General features: G+C 45.9%; 1 protein-coding gene across 2 annotated transcripts in view; it reads left to right on the top strand.

The window, feature by feature from the left end:
- TMEM266 (transmembrane protein 266) overlaps nucleotides 1–19,391 on the top strand; it is a 145,225-nt gene extending 125,834 nt beyond the window's left edge. For both annotated transcript variants that reach the window (XM_059058154.2, XM_067029417.1), the window contains 2 exons: nucleotides 16,713–16,775; nucleotides 18,157–19,391. In XM_059058154.2, coding sequence (XP_058914137.1) covers nucleotides 16,713–16,775; nucleotides 18,157–18,749 — 656 coding nt within the window. In that variant the 3' untranslated portion in view covers nucleotides 18,750–19,391. The remainder of the gene's footprint in view (nucleotides 1–16,712; nucleotides 16,776–18,156) is intronic.
- The last annotated feature ends 1,116 nt before the right edge of the window (nucleotides 19,392–20,507 follow it).

Here is a 20,507-nt window from a genome sequence, read left to right as displayed (position 1 = left end):
CTTATTTTAGTGGAAGTGGTTTCAGTTTTTCACCATTGGGAATGATGTTGGCTGTGGGTTTTTCATATATGGCCTTTATTATGTGGAGGTACATTCCCTCTTTGCTTACTTTCTGGTGGGTTTTTATCATAAATTGGTGTTGAATTTTGTCAAAAGCTTTTTCTGCATTTATTGAGATTATCATATGGTTTTTATCCTTCACTGTGTTAGTATGGTGTATGCATTGATTGATTTGCATATATTGAAGAATCCTTGCATTCCTGGGATAAACCCCACTTGATCATGGTGTATGATCCTTTTAATGTGCTGTTGGATTCTGTTTGCTAGTATTTTGTTAAGGATTTTTGCATCTGTCTTCATCAGTGATATTGTCTGTAGTTTTCTTTTCTTGTGACATCTTTCTCTGGTTTTGGTATCAGGGGGATGGTGTCCTCGTAGAATGAGTTTGTGATTAAAAATCTTCCAAAAAACAAAAGCCCAGGACCAGATGGCTTCACAGGCGAATTCTATCAAACATTTAGAGAAGACCTAACACCTATCATTCTCAAACTCTTCCAAAATATAGCAGAGGGAGGAACACTCTCAGTTTCAATTTCATTGCTTGTGATTGGTCTGTTTATATTTTTTATTTCTTCCTGGTTCAGTCTCAGAAGGTTTTGCTTTTCTAAGAATTTATCCATTTCTTTCAGCTTGTCCATTTTACTGGCATACAGTTGCTTGTAGTAATCTCTCATGATCCTTTGTATTTCTGTGGTGTCAGTTATTACGTCTCCTTTTTCATTTCTAATACTGTTGATTTGAGTCTTCTGCCTTTTTTTCTTGATGACTGTACTAATGTGTTTTTTCTTTTTTTGTGTGGTATGTGGGCCTCTCACTGTTGTGGCCTCTCCCGTTGCGGAGCACAGGCTCCAGATGCGCAGGTTCAGCGGCCATGGCTCACGGGCCCAGCTGCTCCGCGGCATGTGGGATCTTCCCGGACCAGGGCACGAACCCGTGTCCCCTGCATCAGCAGGCGGACTCTCAATCACTGCGCCACCAGGAAAGCGCTGTAGCTAATGTTTTATCAATTTTGTTTATCTTTTCAAAGAGCCAGCTTTTAGTTTTATTGATCTTTGATATCATTTCCTTCATTTCTTTTTCATTTATTTTTGATTGGATTTTTATGATTTCTTCCTTCTGCTAACTTTGTGGGGTTTTTTGTTCTTCTTTCTCTAATTGCTTTAGGTGTAAGATTAGGTTGTTTATTTGAGATGTTTCTTGTTTCTTGAGGTAGGATTGTATTGCTATAAACTTCCCTTTTAGAACTGCTTTTGCTGCATCCCGTAGGTTTTGCGTCATCATGTTTTCATTGTCATTTGTTTCTAAGTATTTTTTGATTTCCTCTTTGATTTCTTCAGTGATCTCTTGGTTATTTAGTAGTGTATTGTTTAGCCTCCATGTGTTTGTATTTTTTACAGAATTTTTCCTGTAATTGATATCTAGTCTCATAGTGTCATGGTCGGAAAGGATACCTGATATGATTTCACTTTTCTTAAATTTACCGAGGCTTGATTTGTGACCCAAGTTATGATCTATCCTGGAAGAATGTTACTTGAGCACTTGAGAAGAAAGTGTATTCTCTTGTTTTTGGATGGAATGTCCTATAAATATCAATTAAGTCCATCTTGTTTAATGTGTCATTCAAAGCTTGTGTTTCCTTATTTATTTTCATTTTGGATGATCTTTCCAGTGGTGAAAGTGGGGTGTTAAAGTCCCCTACTCTGATTGTGTTACTGTCAATTTCCCCTTTTATGGCTGTTAGCATTTGCCTTATGAATTGAGGGGCTCCTATGTTGGGTGCATAAATATTTACAATTGTTATATCTTCTTCTTGGATCAATCCCTTGATTCTTTGTCTCTTGTAATAGTCTTTATTTTAATGTCTATTTTGTCTGATATGAGAATTGCTACTCCAGCTTTCTTTTGATTTCCATTTGTATGGAATATCTTTGTCCATCCCCTCACTTCAGTCTGTGTGTGTCTCTAAGTCTGAAGTGGGTCTCTTGTAGACAGCATATATATGGGTCTTGTTTTTGTATCCATTCAGCCAGTCTATGTCTTTTGCTTGGAGCATTTAATCCATTTACATTTAAGGTACTTATCGATATGTATGTTCCTATTACCATTTTCTTAATTGTTTTGGGTTTGTTTTTGTAGCTCTTTTCCTCCTCTTGTGTTTCCTGTCTAGAGAAGTTCCTTTCACATTTGTTGTAAAGCTGGTTTGGTGGTGCTAAATACTCTTAGCTTTTGCTTGTCTGTAAAGGTTTTAATTTCTCCATCGAATCTGAATGAGATCCTTGCTGCGTAGAGTAATCTTGGTTGTAGGTTTTTCCCTTTCATCACTTTAACTATGTCCTGCCACTGCCTTCTGGCAGTAGAGTTTCTGCTGAAAGATCAGCTGTTAACCTTATGGGGATTCCCTTGTGAGTTATTTGTTGTTTTTCCCTTGCTGCTTTTAATATTTTTTCTTTGTATTTAATTTTTGATAGTTTGATTACTATGTGTCTTGGCATGTTTCTCCTTGGATTTATCCTGTATGGGACTCTCTGTGCTTCCTGGACTTGATTGACTATTTCCTTTCCCATATTAGGGAAGTTTTCAACTATAATCTCTTCAAGTATTTTCTCAATCCCTTTCGTTTTCTCTTCTTCTTCTGGGACCCCTATAATTCGAATGTTGGTGCGTTTATGTTGTCCCAGAGGTCTCTGAGACTGTCCTCAATTCTTTTCATTCTTTTTTCTTTATTCTTCCCTGCAGTAGTTATTTCCACTATTTTATCTTCCAGGTCACTTATCCATTCTTCTGCCTCAGTTATTCTACTATTGATTGCTTCTAGAGAATTTTTAATTTCATTTATTGTGTAGTTCATCATTGGTTTTTTGCTCTTTAGTTCTTCTAGGTCCTTGTTAAATGTTTCTTGTATTTTCTCCATTCCGTTTCCAAGATTTTGGATCATCTTCTATCATTACTCGGAATTCTTTTTGAGGTAGACTGCCTATTTCCTCTTCATTTGTTTGGTCTGGTGGGTTTTTTCTTTGCTCCTTCATCTGCTGCATATTTCTCTATCTTCTCATTTTGCTTACCTTACTGTGTTTGGGTTCTCCTTTTTGAAGGCTGCAAGTTTGTAGTTCCTGTTGTTTTTGGTGTCTGCCCGCAGTGGGTAAGGTTGGTTCAGTGGGTTGTGTAGGCTTCCTGTTGGAGGGGACTGGTGCCTGTGTTCTGGTGGATGAGGCTGGATCTTGTCTTTCTGGTGGGCAGTGCTATGTCTGGTGGTGTATTTTGGGGTATCTGTGAACTTATGATTTTAGGCAGCCTCTCTGCTACAGGATGGGGTTGTGTTCCTGTCTTGCTTGTTGTTTGGCATGGGGTGTCCAGCACTGGAGCTCACTGGTCATTAAGTGGAGCTGGGTCTTAGCATTGAGATGGCAATATCTGGGAGAGCTCTCACTGATTGATATTACATGGGGCCTGGAGGTCTCTGGTGATCCAATATCCTGAACTTGGCTCTCCCATCTTAGAGGCTCAGGCCTGACACCCGGCTAGAGCACCAAGATCCTGTCAGCCACATGGCTCAGAAGTGAACAGAGAAAAAAAAAAAAAGGAAGAAAAATTAAAAAAATTAAAGTTATTAAAATAAAAAAATTAAAAAGTAATAAAAAAAAGAGACAGCAACCAAACCAATAAACAAATCCACCAGTGATAACAAGTGCTAAAAACTATACTACGATAAACATAAAAATCAGTTACTAGTCTGTCACATACAGCAAATCCTAAGTCTACAGTTGCTCCCAAAGTCCACTGCCTCAATTTTGGGATGATTCTTTGTCTATTCAGGCATTCCACAGATGCAGGGTACATCAAGTTGATAGTGGAGATTTAGTCTGCTGCTCCTGAGGCTGCTGGGAGAAATTTCCCTTTCTCTTCTTTGTTCGCACAGCTCCTGGGGTTCAGCTTTGGATTTGGCCCTGCCTCTGTATGTAGGTTGCCCTCTGGCATCTGTTCTTTGCCCAGACAGGAGGGGGTTAAAGGAGTGGCTGAATAGGGGGCTCTGGCTCACTCAGGCCAGTGGGGAGGAGGGGTATGGAATGGGAGGTGAGCCTGTGGCCGCAGAGGCCGGCATGACATTGCAACAGCCTGGGGAATGCCATGTGTTCTCCCAGGGAAGTTGTCCCTGGATCACAGGACCCTGGCAGTGGCGGGCTGCACAGGCTCCTGGGAGGGGAGGTATGGATAGTAACTTGTGCTTGCACACAGGATTCTTGGTGGCTGCAGCAGCAGCCTTAGCATTTCATGCCCACCTCTGGTGTCCACACTGATAGCCGTGGCTCGTGACCATCTCTCAAGCTCATTTAGGTGGTGCTCTGAATCTCTTCTCCTCGCACACCCTGAAACAATGGTCTCTTGCCTCTTAGGCAGTTCCAGACTTTTTCCCAGACTCCCTCCCGGCTAGCCAAGGCTCACTAGCCCCCTTCGGGCTGTGTTTATGCAGCCAACCCCAGTCCACTCCCTGGGATCTGACATCTGAAGCCTAAGCCTCAGCTCCCAGCCCTCACCTGCCCCGGCAAGTGAGAAGACAAGCCTCTCAGGCTGGTGAGTTCGGGTCGGCAGTGATCCTCTGTGCAGGAATCTCTCTGGTTTGCCCTCTGCACCCCTCTTGCTGTGCTCTCCTCTGTGGCTCTGAAGCTTCCCCCTGCCTACCCCTCATTTCCACCAGTGAAGGGGCTTCCTAGTGTGTGGAAACTTTTCCTCCTTTACAGCTCCCTCCCCGAGGTGCAGGTGCCATCCCTATTCTTTTGTCTGTTTTTCCTTTTTTCTTTTGCCCTACCCAGGTACGTGGGGAGTATCTTGCCTTTGGGGAAGTCTGAGGTCTTCTGCCAGCATTCAGTAGGTATTCTGTAGGAGTTGTTCCACATGTAGATGTATTTTTGATGTATTTGTGGGGAGGAAGGTGATCTCCATGTCTTACTCCTCCGCCATCTTGAAGGTCCTCCTGTTTTGTTTTTAGATTCCACATAAAAGTGAGATCATACCTTGTCTTTGTCTGACTTATTTCACTTAAGCATAATGCCCTCTGGTCCATCCAGGTTTTTGCAAATGGCAAGATTTCATTATTTTTTATGGATGAATAACATTCCATTGTATGTATATGTGTGTGTATGTATGTATATGTGTATATCACATCTTCTTTATCCATTCATCTATTGATGGGCACTTAGGTTGTTTCCATATCTTGGCTATTATAAATAATGCTGCTATGTACATTGGGGTGCATGTATCTTTTCAAATTAGTGTTTTTGTTTTCTTCAGATATATACCCAGGAGTAGAATTGCTGGATCATATGGTAGTTCTTAGTTTTTTGAGGAGCCTCCATACTGTTTTCCACAGTGGCTACACCAATGTAGATTCCCACTAACAGGGTACTTGGGTTCCCTTTTATCTGTCTTCTCTCCAACACTTGTTATCTCTTGTCCTTTTGTTAATAGCCATTCTACAAGTGTGAGGTGATATCTCACCGTGGTTCTGATTTACATTTCCCTGATGATTAGTGAAGTTGAGCACCTTTTCATGTACCTTTGCCCTATTGTATGTCTTCTTTGGGAATATGTCTATTCAGATCCATTTTTAAATTGGATTGTTTGTTTTTTTGCTATTGTGTTGTATGAGTTCTCTATATATTTTGGATATTAACTCTTATCAGATATGATTTGTGAATATTTTCTCCCATTCGGTAAGTTGCCTTTCAGTTTGTTGATGGTTTCCTTTCCTGTGCAGAAACTTTTTAATTTGGTATGGTCCCAGTTATTTTTGCTTTTGTTTTTGCTTTTAGTGTCAAATCCAAAAACGCATTGCCAAGACCAATATCAAGGAGTTTACCTACTGCCTATATTTTCTTCTAGGAGTTTTATGGTTTCAGGTTTTACATTCAAGTCTTTTTTTTTGACTGATTTTAATTTTTTATACAGCAGGTTCTTAGTTATTTATTTTATACATATTAGTGTACATGTGTCAATCCCAATCTCCCAATTCATCCCACCACCACCCTCTCTCCCTGCTTTCCCCCACTTGGTGTCCATACTTTGTTCTCTACATCTGTGTCTCTATTTCTGCCTTGCAAACTGGTTCATCTGTACTAATTTTCTAGATTCCACATATATGTGTTAATATACGACATTTGTTTTTCTCTTTCTGACTTACTTCACACTGTATGACAGTCTCTAAGTCCATCCACATCTCTACAATTGACCGAATTTCTTTCCTTTATATGGCTGAGTAATATTCCATTGTATATATGTGCCACATCTTCTTTACCCATTCATCTGTTGATGGATACTTAGGTTGCTTTCATCTCCTGGCTTCTGTGAATAGAGCTGCAATGAACATTGTGGTACATGACTCTTTTTGAATTATGGTTTTCTCAGGGTATATACCCAGTAGTGGGATTGCTGGGTCGCATGGTAGTTCTATTTTTACTTTTTTGAGGAACCTCCATACTGTTCTCCGTAGTGGCTTATCAATTTACATTCCCACCAACAGTGCAACAGGGTTCCCTTTTTTCCATACCCTCTCCAGCATTTGTTGTTTGTAGTTTTTTTTTTTTTTTTTTTTTTGTGGTACACGGGCTCTCACCACTGTGGCCTCTCCCGCTGCGAACCACAGGCTCCGGACGCACAGGCCCAGCAGCCATGGCCCATGGGCCCAGCCGCTCCACGGCATGCGGGATCCTCCCGGACCAGGGCACGGACCTGTGTCCCCTGCATCGGCAGGCGGACTCCCAACCACTGCGCCACCAGGGAAGCCCCTGTTTGTAGATTTTTTGATGATGCCCATTCTGCCAGGTGTGAGGTGATACCTCATTGTAGTTTTGATTTGCATTTCTCTAATAATCAGTGATGTTTGAGCAGCTTTTCATGTGCCTCTTGGCCATCTGTATGTCTTCTTTGGAGAAATGTCTATTTAAGTCTTCTGCCCATTTTTTATTGGGTTGTTTGTTTTTTTAATACTGAGCTGCATGAGCTGTTTATATATTTTCGAGATTAATCCTTTGTCCATTGATTCATTTGCAAATATTTTCTCCCATTCTGAGGACTGTCTTTTCATCTTGTTTATAGTTTTCTTTGCCATGCAAAAGCTTTTAAATTTCATTAGGTCCTATTTGTTTGTTTTTGTTTTTATTTCCATTACTCTAGGAGTTGGGTCAAAAAAGATCTTGCTGGGATTTATGTCAAAGAGTGTTCCTCCTATGTTTTCCTCTAAGAGTTTTATAGTGTCCAGTCTTACATTTAGGACTTTAATCCATTTGGAGTTTATTTTTGTGTATCGTGTTAGGGAGTGTTCTAATTTCATTCTTTTACATGCAGCTGTCCAGTTTTCCCAGCACCACTTATCGAATAGATTGTCTTTTCTCCATTGTATATCCTTGCCTCCTTTGTCATAGATTAGTTGACCATAGTTGCGTGGGTTTATCTCTGGGGTTTCTATCCTGTTCCATTGATCTGTATTTCTGTTTTTTTGCCAGTACCATATTGTCTTGATTACTGTAGCTTTGTAGTATAGTCTGAAGTCAGGGAGTCTGAATCCTCCAGCTCTGTTTTTTTTCCTCAATATTGCTTTGGCTATTTGGGGTCTTTTGTGTCTCCATACAAATTTTAAGGTTTTTTTGTTCTAGTTTTGTAAAAAATGCCATTGGTAATTTGATAGGGATTGCATTGAATCTGTAAATTGCTTTGGGTAGTATAGTCATTTTCACAATATTGATTCTTCCAATCCAAGAACATGGTATGTCTCTCCATATGTTTGTGTCATCTTTGACTTCTTTCATCACTGTCGTATAGTTTTCTGAGTATAGGTCTTTTGTCTCCTTAGGTAGGTTTATTCCTAGGTATTTTATTCTTTTTGTTGCAATGGTAAATGGGAGTGTTTCCTTAATTTTTCTTGCTGATCTTTCGTTGTTAGTGTATAGGAATACAAGAGATTTCTGTGTATTAATTTTGTATCCTGCAACTTTACCAAATTTATTGATTAGCTCTAGTAGTTTTCTGGTGCCATCTTTAGGATTATCTATGTATAGTATCACGTCATCTGAAAACAGTGACAGTTTTACTTCTTTTCCAATTTGTATTCTTTTTATTTCTTTTTCTTCTCTGCTATGGCTAGGACTTCCAAAACTATGTTGAATACTAGTGGTGAGAGTGGACATCCTTGTCTTGTTCTTGATCTTAGAGGAAATGCTTTCAGTTTTTCACCATTGAGAATGATGTTTGCTGTGGGTTTGTTATATATGGCCTTTATTATGTTGAGGTAGGTTCCCTCTATGCCCACTTTCTGGAGTTTTTATCATACATGGGTGTTGAATTTTGTCAAAAGCTTTTACTGCATCTGTTGAGATGATCATGTGGTTTTAAATCTTCAGTTTGTTAATATGGTGTATCACATTGATTGATTTGTGTATACTGAAGAATCCTTGCATCCCTGGGATAAATCCCACTTGATCATGGTGTATGATCCTTTTAATGTGTTGTTGGATTCTGTTTGCTAGTTTTTTTGTTGAGGATTTTTGCATCTATATCCATTAGTGATATTGGTGTGTAATTTTTTTTTTTTGTAGTATCTTTGTCCGGTTTTGGTATCAGGGTGATGGTAGCTTTGTAGAATGAGTTTGGGGAGTGTTCCTTCCTCTGAAAGTTTTTGGAAGAGTTTGAGAAGGATGCATGTCAGCTCTTCTCTAAATGTTTGATGGAATTCACCTGTGAAGCCATCTGGTCCTGGGCTTTTGTTTGTTGGAAGATTTTTAATCACAGTTTCAATTTCATTACTTTTGATTGGTCTCTTCATATTTTGTATTTCTTCCTGGTTCAGTCTTGGAAGGTTATACCTTTCTAAGAATTTGTCCATTTCTTCCAGGTTGTCCATTTTATTGGCATAGAGTTGCTTGTAGTAGTCTCTTAGGATGCTTTGTATTTCTGTGGTGTCCATTGTAGCTTCTCCTTTTTCATTTCTAATTGTATTGATTTGAGTCCTCTCCCTCTTTTTCTTGATATGTCTGGCTAAAGGTTTATCAATTTTGTTTATCTTCTCAAAGAACCAGCTTTTAGTTTTATTGATCTTTGCTATTGTTTTCTTTGTTTCTATTTCATTTATTTCTGCTCTGATCTTTATGATTTCTTTCCTTCGGCTAACATTGGGTTTTATTTGTTCTTCTTTCTCTAGTTCGTTTAGGTATAAGATTAGATTGTTTATTTGAGATTTTTCTTTTTTCTTGAGGTAGGATTGTACTGCTATAAACTTCCCTCTTAGAACTGCTTTTGCTGCATCCCATAGGTTTTGGTTCATCATGTTTTCATTGTCATTTGTCTCTAGATATTTTTTGATTTCCTCTTTGATTTCTTCAGTGATCTCTTGGTTATTTAGTTACATATTGTTTAGCTTCCATGTGTTTGTGTTTTTTACGTTTTTTTCTCTGTAGTTTATTTCTAATCTTATAGCGTTGTGGTCAGAAAAGGTGCTTCATATGATTTCAATTTTCTTAAATTTACTGAGGCTTGATTTGTGACCCAAGATGTGATCTATCCTGGAGAATGTTCCACGTGCACTGAAGAAAGTGTATTCTGCTGTTTTTGGATGGAATGTCCTATAAATATCAATTAAATCTATTTGGTCTATTGTGTCATTTAAAGCTTGTGTTTCCTTATTAATTTTCTGTCTGGATGATCTGTCCATTGGTATAAGTGAGGTGTTAAAGTCCCCCACTATTATTGTGTTACTGTCAATTTCCTCTTTCATGGCTGTTAGCATTTGCCTTATGTATTGAGGTGCTCCTATGTTGGGTACATATATATTTATAATTTTTATATTTTTTTGGAGTGATCCCTTGATAATTATGTAGCATCCTTCCTTGTCTCTTGTAACATTTTTAAAAATTTATTTATTTTTGGTTGCGTTTGGTCTTCGTCACTGCATGCAGGCTTTCTCTAGTTGTGGCTAGTCAGGGCTACTCTTTGTTGTGGTGTGCAGCCTTCTCATTGTGTTGGCTTCTCTTGTTGCAGAGCACAGTCTCTAGGCGCGTGGGCTTCAGTTGTTGTGGCATGCAGGCTCAGTAACTGTGGCTCATGGACTCCAGAGCGCAGGCTCACTAGTTGTGGCACATGGGCTTAGTTGCTGCCCGGCATGTGGGATCTTCCCAGACCAGGGCTCAAACCCGTGTCCTCTACATTGGCAGGCATATTCTTAACCACTGTGCCACCAGGGAAGCCCCTCTTGTAACATTCTTCACTTTAAAGTCTATTTTATCTGATATGAGTATTGCCTTTCCAGCTTTCTTTTGATTTCCATTTGCATGGAATATCTTTTTCCATCCCCTCACTTTCAGTCTTTATGTGTCCCTAGGTCTGAAGTGGGTCTCTTGTAGACAGCATATATATGGGTCTTGTTTTTGTATCCATTCAGTGAGCCTGAGTTTTGGTTGGAGCATTTAATCCATTCACATTTAAGGTAATTATTGATATGTATGTTCCTATTACCATTTTCTTAATTGTTTTGGGTTTGTTTTTGTAGGTCCTTTTCTTCTGTTGTGTTTCCCACTTAGAGAAGTTCCTTTAGCATTTGTTGTAGAGCTGGTTTGGTGGTGCTGAATAGTCTTAGCTTTTGCTTGTCTGTAAAGCCTTTGATTTCTCTGTCAAATCTGATGAGATATTTGGGCACCATTTCATCACTTTAAATATGTCATGCCACTCCCTTCTGGCTTGTAGAGTTTCTGCTGAGAAATCAGCTGTTAACCTTATGGGAGTTCCCTTTTATGTTATGTGTCGTTTTTCCCTTGTTGCTTTTAATAATTTTTCTTTGTCTTTATTTTTTGTCAATTTGATCACTATGTGTCTTGGCATGTTTCTCCTTGGGTTTATCCTGCCTCGGACTCTCTGTGCTTCCTGGACTTGGGTGGCTATTTCCTTTCGCATGTTAGGGAAGTTTTCAACTATAGTCTCTTCAAATATTTTCTCGGGTCCTTTTTCTCTCTATTCTCCTTCTGGGACCCCTATAATGCAAATGTTGGTGCATTTAATGTTGTCCCAGAGGTCTCTTAGGCTGTCTTCATTCCTTTTCATTCTTTTTTCTTTATTCTGTTCTGCAGCAGTGAATTCCACTGTTCTGTCTTCCTGTTCACTTATCCGTTCTTCTACCTCAGTTATTCTGATATTGATTCCTTCTAGTGTATTTTTCATTTCAGTTATTGTGTTCTTCATCTCTGTTTGTTTGTTCTTTAATTCTTCTAGGTGTTTGTTCTTTAATTCTTCTAGGTCTTTTTTAAACATTTCTTGCATCTTCTCGATCTTCCCCTCCATTCTTTTTCTCAGGTCCTGGATCATCTTCACTGTCATTATTCCAAATTCCTTTTCTGGAAGGTTGCCTATTTCCACTTCATTTCATTTTTTTTTGGCATTTTATCTTGTTCCTTCATCTGGTGCATATTCCTTTGCCTTTTCATTTTGTGTGTCTTTCTGTGAATGTGGTTTTCGTTCCACAGGCTACTGGATTGTAGCTCTTCTTGCTTCTGCTGTCTGCCCTCTGGTGGATGAGGCTATCCTACATTCAAGTCTTAATCATTTTGAGTAAATTTTTGTTTATGGTGTAAGAGAGTGGTCCAGTTTCCCCAGGACCACTTATTGAAGAGACTGTCCTTTGCTCATTGTGTATTCTTAGCTCCTTGTTTGTAAATTAGTTGACCATACACGGGTAGGTTTATTTCTGGGCCTTAATGCTTTTTTTCTAAAAATAAGTTTATTTATATTGTTTATTTATTTTTGGCTGCATTGGGTCTGTTGCTGCACACAGGCTTTCTCTAGTTGCAGCGTGCGGGCTTCTCATTGCGGTGGCTTCTCTTGTTGCGGAGCACAGCCTCAAGGCACGCAGGATTCAGTAGTTGTGGCACAGGGGCTTAGTTGCTCCGTGGCATATGGGATCTTCCCGGGCCAGGGATTGAACCCGTGTCCCCTGCATTGCCAGGCAGATTCTTAACCACTGTGCCACGGAGAAGTCCCAACCTTAATGCTTTTTAAACAAGGGGCCCCACAAGTTATGCAGCTGGTCTTGTGTTTCAACCCTAATTTTTCCAAAATGAGAATAGTAGTGGAAGCACATCTTCACTGAGAGGAACTGAACATTCAGTCATACACACTGCCCTCAGCCTGGTACACAGCAGGTACTCAGTGAATAGTAGTGTTCCCCCTTCAGTGAGGGCTGCTGAGCTGTGGAGCAGCAAGTTGGAGTTTGGGAATGGGAGTCCCGACCAGGAATCAGGGCTTCCCTCTGGGCTTTGGGGCCTGGATCTACACAGGATGTGTGGGTGTGCAGTCCTGACCCCCACCCCCAGGCTGGCCAGTTCTGTCGCCTATGGGAGGCCCAGCTGACTCACCACCCTTTTGCTCCACCTCTGCCTCGCTGGGCAGGTTGGGGCCCTGCCCAAGGAGCAAACCCCACATAATGAGCATTGCCATCACAGCACCCGACCAGCTTTAGGAGGATTAGTCAGGATGGCTTTGAAGCATGTTCACACCCTAGGAAGAAAGGTGCCGGTCATCTGAGAGCAGCTGCCACAGAAACGACCCAAGACTTTGGGGCTGGCAGGGAGCACCATGGGCTGGGGTTTCAGGGAGATGAGGGACAGCCCCAGGTTAGACTTGACCTTCATTATCTCAGTGAAACATACAGCTCACCAGCATGTAGATATGTCTTATTCCCATTTTATAGGTGAGGAAGCTGAAGCTCAAAGTGGCTAGTGATTTGCCCAAGACCACACGGCAAATGTCTGCAGAGCTGAGGTTGGCACCTGGGCTCTTTTGTCCTGGAGCCTGTGTTTGTACCAACCCTTCTTTCCTACCCCTCCAGGGGCAGCCAACCCAGTCCCCCTGTGAGGCAGTTCCTACATGGCCCTGGGGCTCCTTGGTGCCAAATCAAAACAAACTGTGGGGCAGGGGGTTATTCTTAAATGGAAGGTGGGTAGTCCCATGTTGAGGCTGACTGATGGCCTCTTCCTGGCCACTAGCATCTGTGCCTGCCTTTCTTCCCTCCCCCCAAGCTCCCAGACACCCAGTAGTCACTAGTCTCTGGGCAGGAAGTACCAGGGACTGAGAGCAAGGCTGTGTGCCGCAGGGTGCTAACAGCATCTAAGAGGGTGAGGGGAATGGTCTTGGGAGGTCTTGCATGCCCCTGACCCAGCCATAGTCACTGTTCAGTCATCCTATTTATTGGCGGCTGGTATATGCCAAGCCCCATGCTAAGTGCTGGGGAGACTCTGAGTAAAATGTGGCCCCTGCCTTCTAAGGCTCTTGGGCCCCTGTGTGGATGGGGACAGAACTCCAGCCCAAGTGGTCAGTTGTGCAGAAGGGGGCCTACCTGAAGCAGAGAGGGGTGGGTGGGGGTGGGGGGGGGCAGGCAGGCAGCCTCAGCACTGCTAGGGAAGCCCGGGCAGGCCTTGCTCTGACTTGTCTTAAAGTTCACCTGAGGCCCCTGTGTGGGTACATGTTTGAAGCAGAGGAAGCAAATACAGACTGGACAGGCCTGCAGTCGCTGCCTGGAGACCTAGGTTCTGTGTCAGCATGTCCATGGAGTGAGCAATCCCATTCATTAATCCCGCAGGCATGACGAGAGTCCAAAGGGGAAAGCAAGAGGTCTGACCTAAGGCTGGACTATGGGCCATAGCAGAGGGTATCTGGGGTCCCTCAACTGGTCAGATTCATTTACGTTGTTGGTAAGGATGGAGAAGAAGCATGGAGAAGTGACCAGGGTCCCAGCCTGGGTGGGCAAGGGAACCATTCACCAAGATGGAGGTGGAGGGAGAAACTGAGTTCTATTTTGGACATGTTGAGTCAGAGGTAGCTGGAGGTCATCCAGGTGAAACTGTCCAGTTGGCCAGACAAGTCAAAAGCTCAGAAGAGATATCTGGGCTGAAGGTCACCTGGCCTAGGTTATTTTTATCAATGGCTTGGATGAAGATGTGAGCATCCTCAAATTGTCAACACTGAGACAGGAGAGAGAGAGAGAATACCTTAGTAGACTGAATCAAGATTCAGAATGCTTTCAGCAGGCTCTGGGCTGAAACCAGCAAGCTGACATTTGCCTGAGATGATAGACATGAAGTCCTCTGGGGGGGGGGGGCTCACACAGCCACAGCATGGCAAAGGCCTGGCTGGCCTGGCCCCAGCTCCTGCAGAGAAGACCTGGGCATCGATGTTGGCCACGAGCTCTCGAGTCAGCAGAGTAGGGCAGTTGCTAAACCCACTTGGAGGAGGTTAGGCTGCATTAGGGGAATGATCACACAGGATCTCAGGAAGGACCCATCTGTTAAACAATCCCAGCCTTGCAGGACAGCAGTGAGGATTAAAGGAGGTCGGTGTGTGAAGTGCCGAACCTGCAGTCTGGAGCTTTGAAGGGCACAGTAAACGCTAGCTCCCTTCTCTTTCCTCCTCCCCCCATCTTGGTCTCATCTAGAGCCCACAGTGAAACTTTCAGAGTAGAGAGGCTGAAAAACTGGGGAGGGGTGAAAAAGGGACAGGGGTTTCTCAAGAGAAGAGACTTCTCAGGAGGGATGTGAGGGCTTTTTAAGTGCTGGATGGTCTGTCATACAGACTGTGAGTAGAAATGGGCTTAGCCTTGGTACCTGGGGGGGCAGGAACAGGATCTGCAAGGCTTCACATAGCAGGCTCTTCCTGATGAGACGGAGACTGGCTGCCTGACCAAGGAGTGGACGTCCCTAGGAGGCCCTGACTGTGCTCCTTGGAGGTAGAGGGTCAGGCACACTGACCCTGTTGAGCACAGATGAACCTGATTATTAGAGCTGCTCAACAAAGAGGTACGAGTCCCCTTCCCTGAGGTGCGCAGGCCGTGGTGGGGAGAGCCCCCCGTCAGGCAGGGGTTGAGGAGATTCCCGCACTGGGGGTTTGGGACACAGCTCAGATGCCTCCGGTCCCTTCCCACTCTTTCTCTGACTCTCACCTCTTGGAACTTCAGGGCTGGCAGAGGGGTCGGGAGCCCGCTGGCCCCCTCATGGTACAGATAAAGAAACTGAGGCCCAGAGAGGGGCTGTGACCTGCCCAGGTTCCCATGGTGGGCCAGTGGCAGCACCGGCGCACGAGCCCAGGCTCTGGGTTTTTCTCATTCACTCCAGGCCACCTCCTGAGAGTGGCCCCTTTGGGATTCATGGGTCTCTGGATACTTTAGCTGAGTTCATTGTCCTGCCTATGTCACATGGCCCTCTACAGCCCCATCACAGGTGCCTGCTGCCATGGCCTCAGGATAAAACCAAGATAAGTGACCAGAACCTCCCACTTCCTACTACCCAGGGGGGCCTGCAGGGCTAGATAGCATTTACAACATAAATTATGAAAGACCATGGAGAAGAGTGTTGCTGTCTTGATTCTGAGGGAGCGTTGCTGGTTGATCCTGGAGCAGGGCCTGGAGCCAGCCTGGGGCCCCTCCCTCAGCTCAGGCATTAATGAAAAACCCACTCTTTTTAATTAAAAAAAAATGAAATGACCACAGGCATTTAACGATCAAAAGAGGCCAAAAAAGCTTTTAAGAGCCAGGTTGCTGTGTGTGCTGTCACCTGGTCTCCCAGTGTCAGGGCAGACTGGCTTCTGTAGCCATCTCAGGTGTGCCCAGGAAGGGGGCCACAGAAAGCCACAGAAAGCACCTGAAGACCATGGCTTCTTGGGGTGTGGACCCCAGTCCTTCCCTTCTGCCCCATCAGGCACCACCCAGCCTCCCTCAGGGACTGTCTTCCTCACCCCAGCACTGTGGACTCTGTTCTCCTGTCTTAAAGTCTGACACCTTTCCAGCCACTCTCCCCGCAACCTTGGGAGTGACTCACACCTGACCACGTTCACACTTTCCTGTGGCCCCTCACTGCATTGGGGGCAAGGCTGAGCTCCTTAGGATGGCTTTTGGGGTCTCCTGTCATCTGCTTTTCCTCCTATGGTCAGGCCTCTCTGTGAAGTTCTCACCTCTCCTCTCTCCATTCCTTCCCCACCCCTTCAGGACAGTGAACCAACATTTCTTTGAGACCCTGTTCCCTTGCCGTCTCTCTTGACCTGGACAGCTTTACACCCTCTCATTTGTTATTCATTCAATAACTGTTTACTGAGCACACATCATGTGCTGGGAACAGTGTAGGGGGTGGGCATGCCCAGCGTCCACGTCCTTTCCTGTACAGCGTGGAAGACCGATGGGGCTGTCGCCGATGATCATGTGTGTGGCTGCAAATGGGGCTTTGAGGCTTTTGCACTGAGAACAGCATTCCCGGTGACCCTGAGAACCTCAGGTGGATTCAGAGACTCAGGACATCCAGGCAGGGAAAGCCCTGAGGAACTATTTCCACACCTCTTATCTCAGAGAGGGGGAAACTGAGGACAGAGAAGGAAAGGGCCTGTTCATATCACACAGCAAGCTGGAGATGCTCCCTGATACCCAGTCCAGCCCAGCCCTGGGGCAGATGATACATGCCGTCCCCCACGGAGGATCAGAGCATCAGGGAGCTTGTGGGAGACAAGCGCCTGCCTCCCCTCGTGGTAATGGGGGTAGGGGCAGGAGTACTGGGGGAGGAGCGTGAACTGGCCACAGCCCCTGCCTCTTGGACTCTCTGGCTCACCATCACACTCACCCTTCTCTGTCCCCATCTCCATAGAAGCTGCAGTGAAAGATGACATGAACAGCTACATCAGCCAGTACTACAATGGGCCCAGCAGTGGTAAGTCTGTGTCGGTGGCTGTTTTGCATGTACCAGAGCTTCTGTGTGGCCCTATGCCAGAGGTGACCCTGGCAACCCCTAACATCCAGGCTAGGGACAACTCGACCTGGCTGTCCATCTCCCAGCACCTGTGAACCATAACTGCCGGCAGAGTTCAAGGCTCCCAGCAAACTCTAGCGCTAGAGCTGTGGGTGCTGGGGTGGGAATGCTCTGAGATCGCCAAAGATAGCTGCATGGGGGACCCTGGAATGGAAGGGGGCTGGAATCTAGACGTCTAAATGACCTCAGTGCCTCCCAACCTGAGAACCTTTCAGGATGAGCATGATGGGGGTGAGATAGCAGCATAATTGGGCTCGAGAAGCAAGAGGCATTGGGCATGTCCTTGCTTGATTTATGTTTCATTCTTGCACTTCATAAAGTCTTAGGGGACCTAGTGGTTTTCACTTATGGGAAAGGTTGAGTTTAAAAATAATACTCAGCCCTTCAGCGTCTTGTTTCTCCTTAGCCAATGTCTTGAATCTTGTAGTTTGGGTTTCACAGCCCTTAAATCCTGGTAAACTACGTTGTAGGGCTAGACTCCCTCTTCTGTCTCCTCTTCCAAAGCCTAATCTAACCTGCTGATCTCAAAGACCACCATCTCCCAGTACACTCTCCCGACCACTTTAGAGAGAAACCTTGACCACACTACACCCACTATGATTCAGCCCCTTGATACTTCTCACTTAGAGAAAAGACATTTTGAGGTGTCCTCCACCCTACCCCTACAATGCATCATATAGAAATTAATCAGTCTTCTGAAGGCACAGCTCTGGTCATGTCACTATCACACTGGACCCATTTAAAACTCTGACCCCCTCTGACCATGAAATTCAAATTCCTTGTCGTGGCACACCATGCTTTCTGAGTTAGGATGGGCTAGGTTATGTCACAGTGGCAATAACCCCACATCTGTGTGGTTTAAATAAATCAACAAAGGCCCATGGCACACTGGCCAGGGGCTCTGTGCCCAGGTTGTCATCTTTACTCTAGCACCCAGCAGGCAAAACAGCTGTCACCCTTCCAGAACAGTGTTGACTGCCAGAGCACAGCACGTCTGGTCTACATAGCTTCTCTGGGAAATGCCACTGGTCAGTTCTTACAGATGATTGGCCAAGGCACATCACGTGTCCGCACTTGAGTTCTGCAAGATGGGGAGGCCTAATCCTCCCTCAGGGCGGTCAGTGAATATTGGAGAACTGGACCACCTACCAAGACCTCTCCCAGCAAAGCCCATTCACACTCACGGCCCACCGTCCAGCCCCATTCCTAGACCCGCCCCCATCAGGGCACGCAGGGGTGTGGCAAGGGCGGAGTGTGACCCGCATCCCCTCCTTCCTTGCAGACAGCGGTGCCCCAGAGCCAGCTGTGTGCGTGGTTACCACGGCGGCCATAGACATCCACCAGCCCATCTCCTCTGACCTCTTTTCTGTCGATGTGCCCCTGAAGCTTGGCAGCGATGGTACCTGCGCCAGCGCCACCTCTGAGAGCGCCTCCCGCTCCACTCGTGGCTCCGTCACCCGGGCCCAGAGTGACAGCAGCCCGACGCTGGGCTCCTCCACAGACTGCAGCACCGCCCGCGAGGAGCCGTCCTCTGAGCCTAGCCCCTCCCCACTGCCACTGCCGCCACCACCTCAGCAGGAGACGGCAGAGGCCACAGTCCAGGACCTGTTGTCCTCCCTGTCAGAGGACCCCTGCCCATCCCGGAGGGCCTTGGACCCAGCCTCCCTTGCCCGGCCCAGCACAACGGGCTTGGCCCAAACCAGCCCCGAGCTGGAGCACAGGGTAAGTCTGTTCAACCAGAAGAACCAGGAGGGCTTCACTGTCTTTCAGATCAAGCCTGTCATCCATTTCCAGCCTGCTGCACCTGTGCTGGAGGAGAAGTTCAGATCTTTGGAATCCAAAGAGCAAAAGTTGCACAGGGTCCCTGAAGCCTAGAGCCTCCGGGCAGGCTGGGAGGGAGCAGGGCAGACAGCCATCTCACGCTCTCCCAGGGCCCTGGAGGCTACCAGGGCCACACCAGGGGCCCAGGAGCCCTCCTGGCCTCCCTCAGGGTGCTGCCTGCCTCCAGGGAGGTGACGCCAGGCCAGGAGGCCACATGCCTCAGACCTCAAAGCCCAGAGCTGGCGCCTCCTCTCACCCTGCTCAGGGGAGGGTGGTGCTCGTGGCTGGGGTTTTTTTAAACCACTTTTACAAAAACCAGCCTGTGGCCCAGCTTCAGCAGGGCAGAGTGCGGGGGCCAGCTCAGCCTCTTCCGTTGCCTTTGTTCCTGGAGCCCACCCGGACCCCCGGGAACAGCACTGTGAGCAGGGGCTAGCCAGCCCCACCCACAAGCCGGCTTTCCCAGGAATCCTGGGTGGAGCCAACACAATCACACACAGACCACCATCCGAGCCTATGTCATTTGTCCTCATCCTCTCATTTAGGCATGAGCATTTCTGAGTCTTTTCAAGACAAATCTAGTTTTCACCTTCACAGAACATAAAGGGATGGATCTGAAGGTGGGTGGGAGGGTCAGGGGGGTGGGGGGGCAGCCATTTTCCAATCTTGGCTTTAATAATAAAAACCACCTGCACTGAGACTTCTAGTTGGCAGAGGTGTTCCTTTGGTTGCTAGTCCAAGTGAGGACCCCAGAGTGGCTTGTTTGGGTTCGAGTTGGCCTTGAAAACCAACCCAGGGAGCCCCAACCCCTCTCTGGTGTCCCTGAGGCCTTTATAGAGTGGAAAGAGCCCTGGACCCCGGGAGGGAAGCGCTTACTCTGCCTGCCTGTGTGACTGTCAACTAGGACCTTCCCTTCCCTCATCTCCCCACCAAAATGGAGCTCAGAATACTGTGTTCCTTGCTGACAACTCCCAGACGCAGCTCACTGACCCAGGGCTCCATCCCTCAGGGATCTTGAACTCAGCAGGTCCAAAGCTGAGCATGATATCTTGCCCGCAGCCTGTGCCTCCTCCCGGGTTCCCAGCCAGGGCACCACCATCCGCCTAGCCATGAACGTGAATGAATGTTGGCTCCCTTCTCATCCCCCACAAGCAGTCACGAACGCTGGCCATTCTGCCCTCCAAGTCACCTGCCCCAGACCCCATCATCACAGCCTTGCTAAGGCCCAGGCCCAACTCTGGCTCCACCCTCCTCCAATCAGTGTGTCCCCACCCGGGCTGCTGAGCCTGGTCACTGTCTCCCTTGCTGAAAAGCCTCCAAGGGATTTTATGACCACTATGTTTCATTTTATATGTCCAGAAGAAAAAGGGAAGATAATTTTTTTCATTTCAAGGGCTCCCATTGCCTCAACGGAGTTTCTTGGTGGGGCCACAACTCCTGAATGAGCTCGCTTGCCTGCCCCCTGGCCACCCTCCCAACCTGCTCTTTCTCCCCTCCCTGTGTAGGTTATTCTCACTGCTCAAGTGTCTCACTAGTAGGTCAGGGTGTCCTCCCAGCTCCTGTGGCCCCTTCTACTCACCCTGACAGTGCAGTCATTGATCCCCTGGCTTGGTCAGCATCTGCATCCCTGCTTGCCTCCCCTTGGTCCTCAAGATCAGGGATCAGGCCCGAGTCCCATTAAAACCCTAGAGCCCTGCGTAAGGCCACAGGCTTGGGCACAGAGTCACTCAGGAAAGACGGCTGAATTGGAAAAAAGGGAGGGAAATTACCACATGCAGACAAAGAACACCCTCATGATTCGTGGGGAGATCAGCA

Source organism: Kogia breviceps, chromosome 3 (assembly GCF_026419965.1).
Source record: "Kogia breviceps isolate mKogBre1 chromosome 3, mKogBre1 haplotype 1, whole genome shotgun sequence".
Classification (NCBI taxonomy): Eukaryota; Metazoa; Chordata; class Mammalia; order Artiodactyla; family Physeteridae; genus Kogia; species Kogia breviceps.
The sequence above is the reverse complement of the archived record's forward strand: the minus strand, read 5'-3'. Positions and strand labels throughout refer to the sequence as shown.